The 6,016-nt window shown below is 36.9% G+C and overlaps 1 protein-coding gene across 1 annotated transcript; it reads right to left on the bottom strand.

Annotated features, from left to right (window-relative positions):
* Positions 1-3,554: 3,554 nt before the first annotated feature.
* Positions 3,555-5,635, bottom strand: LOC145067333 (uncharacterized). Its single transcript, XM_079014500.1, has 4 exons — positions 4,956-5,635; positions 4,517-4,862; positions 3,951-4,417; positions 3,555-3,798 (listed from the first exon to the last, which is right to left on the bottom strand). The coding sequence occupies exons 1-4, from the start codon at positions 5,633-5,635 to the stop codon at positions 3,555-3,557; spliced, it is 1,737 nt and encodes a 578-aa protein (XP_078870626.1).
* Positions 5,636-6,016: the final 381 nt, after the last annotated feature.

Genomic DNA, 6,016 nt, shown 5'->3' with positions numbered 1-6,016 from the left:
AAGTACATTGCATAAAAGGAAGGCTAATGAATGGAAGTACATTAGTTACATTCACAATGAAAGTAAACTTTGCATGAATGGAATTGCACTAACTTGCATAAAAGGAATTGCACTAATGAAATGAAGAATTGTTACATCTTTGTAATGTTTTTTTTGAACGGATGAATGTTACATGTTTGTAATGTATTAAGGGTATTAATGGTAGTTAATTGCTATCTCATGTATATGTTTCATAAATGGAAGTACATTGCATAAAAGGAAGGGCTGATGAATGGAAGTATAATGAAAGTACATTAGTTACATTCACAATGAAAGTAAACTTTGCATGAATGGAATTGCACTAACTTGCATAAAAGGAATTGCACTAATGAAAGTACATTGTTAATGCTTAACATTTACTAGAAAATAAAATAAAAACATCATGGTTACCATAATAGGGGTCATCCATTATAAACCTTAATATAAAGCATCCATTACATATGTTTTACTAGCATGTAGCAGCCATCCATTTTGTATACCAAAACATGTACCCCAAAAGCCTAAAAAATATCCAAAAAAGGCAAACCATAAACAAATGGATGTATGCTGCAAGTAGTGGGTGTATATCAAAAAATAACCAAAAAGGGCTACCTATACAATTGCCCAATGATACCATCCCCACTTTTGCCCCCATATACCTAGGTAACTACTCTAAATCTACTGGATAGCGAGATGTGGAACCCCTTCCATCTTTGTCAAAACAAGGTTTCTTCAGCTTTTGCAGGATGATCCTTTCTGAGGGCTTTCTTGTCCTTCTAGGTGGTACATTCCCTTCATCATCAGCATCATTTCCCTCCAAATCTGCTGCATCATCCTCACCAGCACCATCACCTTCATCCTTAATATCACCATCACCATCTCCATCATCCTCACCAGCACCATCACCCTCTCCATCACTTCACCAGCACCATCACCCTCACCAGCACCATGACCATCACCTCACCCTCATCCTCACCTGCTACTTCACCAGCATCATCAGCATCACCCTCACCCTCATTTCCTTCCATCTCACCATCAACATATGGAATATCCTCAACTTCATTGACATCCTATTAATAAAAATTTGAAAAATACTTATTAATAAAAGATATAAACATGTTTGTTACTAATGTTAGCAATTATAAAATGATGAAGTCAAACTAACCATCTCAACTGGTGGCATATCATCCAATTCAACTTGAACCCCTCTCATGCTCTCTATTTCAACCATGCTATATACTGCCCCAAGTAGGTCTGCTACACTTTCTAGATCTAGCATCACCATCTCTGGGAGAACATCACTTCCATTTCCTTCAGTGAATTCAGGTTCAAGATTACCCTCATTCTCAGATTGACTTTTGTCATCAGTACCTTTAAGAATAGCATCCATTGCATCTTCAACCTCATCAAGTGTTTTTGTTAGGTCAGGTCAACATCCTCAACACCTTTTTCATCATTAGCATGATGAATACTTTGAATAATAGCATCCATTGCATCTTGGAATCCATCACCTTTCTGATAATTATACTTTGATTGGCTAAGAGAAGCTTCAAAAGTGCACATCATATAAACCAAACTGTCATCACCAATATCTTCTTTGTCAAACAAATCTTTCATTTGTTGCTCACATCCCTACCTTCAACATGACCATCTAAACCATCATGCTCATCAAGTAGAACTCTATCTTCAACAATGTCACCACCTCTTTTTATCCCCAACTTCCTTTTGCTTTTAACAAATTTAGAACATGATGCTTGATTTGGGTAAGATTGGACCTTTTTCCTTGGCCTTCCTTTATTCTTTGGTAGCATAGGAACTGCTTCCTGCCTCTCAGACCTATCACATGATGCTTGATTGGGTTCAAATTGTTCCTTCCTTGGCCTTCCTTTCTTCTTTGGTGGCATAGGGACAGGTTCCTGCCTCTCAGACCTATCACATGATGCTTGACTGGGTTCACATTGTTCCTTCCTTGGCCTTCCTTTCTTCTTTAGTGGCATAGGGACAGGTTCACTGGTTGCATTCTTACATCCCTTTTGGTTATGGCCATACTTAAAGCATTTACCACACCTTACAGTTCTTGGGGTGTGTCCTCTTCCATCATTTCATTTACATGTCTCCTTCTATTGACCTTTGGCCTACCAGGCATTCTCCTTGTCACTGGTGGCAAGGTCTTTATGAATTCAGTTTGAGGCCATAGATTTGAACCATTCACTGGACTAATGTTAGCAAAGTAACATGATATTGCCATATTTACACTTATTTTTAGGCAGTATTTAAGTACATTTTTATTAATAAATTGATAATATGTTTAGAATAATGATACTTATGAGTTTAAATTGTTATTTTCAGTCAATACAAAGGATTTTCGAAGAAAGGGACCAAAGGTGACAAAATGGGGAACATGGGAGGCTTGGGAGACAAGAAAATAATAAATTCACGATAAGAGCTAAATTCACGACGTGGCGATGAAGCCCACGACGTGGCACGGGTGTTCCAGAAGATAAGCATCGCGACGCGGAGGATTTCCTTGAAGAATACGGATTTCTTAAAGCCCACGACGTGGCGAAACCTGGCCACGACGTGGCGCGAGTTTTTAAGTATTATATAAGTTCTTTTGATTATTACGAAAAGAAAGACTTTTGGCAGAAGAAAAAGAGTTCCAGAAGACGAATAAGAACGAAAGAAGGGTTCTGGAAGAGGGTTTTCAACACCAAAAGAAGTAAAGGTTTATTTTTAGAACATGTCTTTCATTAGTTTTAGTTGTGTTAGTTTAATTACTATGATGAGCAGCTGAATCTAGCTACTCTTGTTTAGCTAGATGAAGCTTTGAACTTATGAATAGTTATATGATTATGGATTAAGCTTAGTTGGTGAAAATTTGCTTGTGTTTGATTTGTATGACCTAGCATGTTAATATTTGTTTATCTAATTGTTTAATTACATGTTCTGTGTAGCTTAGTGACCATTAAACTGCATGAACCTGTTTACCTAATAATTTAGTGAACATTGAATTGTTAGAGCTAGGATTGACCAATTTTAGTTAATAATTAGAATAAATAAAGTTTAGCTGTGCTAGAGAACGAGAATTGTGATCATAATTGCGTTTACACAACAAATCTTATATAGCGTATTTACAACTATAATTAGTTATGTGTTTAATTATGTGTGAACATACATGGTTTGACATGAATTAGTTAAATATTGGTGAGATAGAACTAAATTACTAATATAATTAAAAACCAACTTAGTAATCCGTAATTGTTAGCTAGCCATAAGGGAGAAGTGGATTCAATCTAAACAAGAGTGTGTGTTTTTACTTATTGAATTGGATTTAAGTTCATCTGATCTTGTAAAATCAGATAAAACCCTTTATTAAATTTGTTAATAAATTAGGTTAATTTAATAGTAAGTAAATTAATTAGAACACCGTTCCCTGTGATCGACACCCGACTTACCCAAGCTATACTGTAATCTGACTAGGTACACTGCCTATAAGTGCATAGATAGTTAAGTTTGTTAGGTTATAAATATTAAAATTAGTGGGTACTTTTGTGCACATCATAACACTTAAGATATTGTTCCTTAGAAAACATGTGATCAATGTACTCATTAGGTGTTTGCTGGATATAGATGATGGTTGCAATGGCATGAACACATGGGATCCCTGCCAGATCCCATAACCTGCAGGTATAATGCCTTCCATCTAAATCCACCATGTAGCTATCACATCCTCTCCTTGCCTCAAACACATGTTGTTGACTATGAATTACTAACCAAAACCTACATCCACAAGTTACATGTTAAAGTTTTACCTAATGAAATTAAAAGAAAAGTTACATGTTAAAGGTCTACCTAATGAAATTAAAAGAAAAGTTACATGTTAAAATTTTACCTAATAAATTTAAAACAAAAGTTACATGTTAAAGTGTTACCTCATGTTCTTCCCAAAAAGCTTCATCTTCTTTAACACTGCGGGACATATACGGGTATTCCATTTAGTGCTTTCCTTAATCATGTGAGCAAACCTGTCCATGATGTATATCCTTATTTCTTCAAGCATTGTGATCAATGGCTTTTTCCTAGAATCCACAATGATGGAGTTGAAGCACTCTGATATACCATTCTCCACTGCCTCACATGCATACCCTGTACTCATGTAAGCTCTACACCATGTTTGGGGTTCTTTGGACATGAGATGCTCATATGCACCAGGATTGAGCTTTTTAATTGTGTCCATATGTCTCTTGAAATCACCTTTAACACAGCTCATACCTGCAGCCCATAACAGCTTCTTCAACTCCACCCCGGTGTAAGCTTTTCTAAAATTTGCATACATGTGTCGGGTACATTGCCTGTGCTCCACATGTGGCAATATATATTTAACAGACTGTAACAAACCCTATACAAAAACCTGCATACATGTAAGTGTTTATAAGCAGTTTGAAAAGGATTAATATGTTACAAAGAAACTTACTTTATGTTGATTTGATATAACTACCAAGCCCCTTCCATCAATAAGGTCTAGATCACCACTGAGTAGTTCAAGGAACCATGTCCAGTTGGACTTATTTTCCACATCAACAACAGCCCAAGCAATTGGATAAACCTGGTTGTTGGCATCTCTGCCAATGGCTATTAGTAGTTCACCCTTCACTTGCCCCTTCAGAAAGCACCCATCAAGCCCAATTGCTTTCCTACACCCTTTTTTCCAGCGATCACTTAGTGCTTTGAAACAAATGTAAAACCAGTGAAAATAATTCTTTCCATCTGGATTCGTTGTTACACCAATTTGACATGTTGACCCCGGGTTTGACCTTAACAATTCATGGGCATAATCCCATATCCTTGCATAATGCTCAGTGAGTTTACCTTCTATTAAATTTTTGGCCTATTTCCTTGCCCTTCTAACCTTTCCTATAGATACCACACACCTATACCTTTGTCTGATGTCATCAATCATTTCCTGAAGTTTCATCTTTGGCTTATTTGCAATTTTAGTCACATAATGTCTTCCAATCCATTCAAGGGACACAATGGACCCAAACTTAAACTGCCTACAACATTTATGGTCACCATTCATAGCTTTGATCTGAAAACATCTTTCTTTGTACATCCATGCAGCATAAATTCTGAAAGGGCATTTATTCTCTTCCTTCCTATTGCCACATCTAGCTACAATTCTTTTACTATCACATTTTTCAAAGTATATTCTATAGCCATGTGACACTGCATAATTGGTGACACAAAACTTCAGTTGGGCATGGGATTCAAAGATGTCACCAAGCTTTGGTACCATCTTGTCCCACTTGATGGTTGGGTCATGAATTCTATAGTTGTTTTTCAATACCTCCTGTTCATCTTCATCACTCTGCCAATCAGTAGCATGGTACACTTGTGCTCTGACTTCATCTGCCATACTAGAATTTCGTAGGTTTTCATCACTTAATAGAACATTTAGGAAGATATCCTTACATTTATCGAGTGAGGACACAAATTCTTCCACTGGTTCGTGGTCCATGTAAATGTCGTGGAATTCCAAATCCATTTCACTCAAGCCAGCAAATGGCTCATGTATGCCAGCAAAGGGGTCAGCGTACCCTTCATCTGATGAAGACATTACACCCTCCTGCATCAACACACTAACTTTAGGAACACATTTCAACAAATGTTGACTGTAAACGTAATTTCAGTCAACCTGTAAAAACCTTACCTTTCGAAGAAACTTTTACCCTAATCGTCTCCAAGAAAACCCTTTTTTCTCTCTGTGTATACAGTCGATGAAATGGGAAAAGTTGAAGAGTGATCGGGTTATAGAGGGAGATGAGATGTGACAGTTTAACGTATGTAATGGAATTGGAGTTTTTTTTGCCAAACGACGTTAATGAGCCTTCCACCTAAGCAAGTGGTAACCGGTTGATTGAAGGGGAACCGGCTACTTGGCAAAAACAACAAATTAAATGCAAGTTTGAGTCAAATACGGACCTAAATTTGAACTTTG

The sequence above is a fragment of the Lactuca serriola genome, chromosome 8, assembly GCF_051521515.1.
Source record: "Lactuca serriola cultivar US96UC23 chromosome 8, Lser_US96UC23_V15, whole genome shotgun sequence".
Classification (NCBI taxonomy): domain Eukaryota; kingdom Viridiplantae; phylum Streptophyta; class Magnoliopsida; order Asterales; family Asteraceae; genus Lactuca; species Lactuca serriola.
Note: the sequence above shows the minus strand (reverse complement) of the source record. Positions and strands in the feature narration are given on the sequence as shown.

Excerpts from the sequence above, each read along its gene's own strand:
- LOC145067333 (XM_079014500.1), bottom strand. The coding sequence starts at position 5,635 with ATGTCTTCATCAGATGAAGGGTACGCTGACCCCTTTGCTGGCATACAT. Across the intron at positions 4,863-4,955 it reads ATTGATGACATCAGACAAAG|GATATGGGATTATGCCCATG; the intron begins GTATAGGTGTGT and ends GCATTATGCAAG. Across the intron at positions 3,799-3,950 it reads CTTTTTGGGAAGAACATGAG|GTTTTGGTTAGTAATTCATA; the intron begins GTAACACTTTAA and ends TTGTGGATGTAG.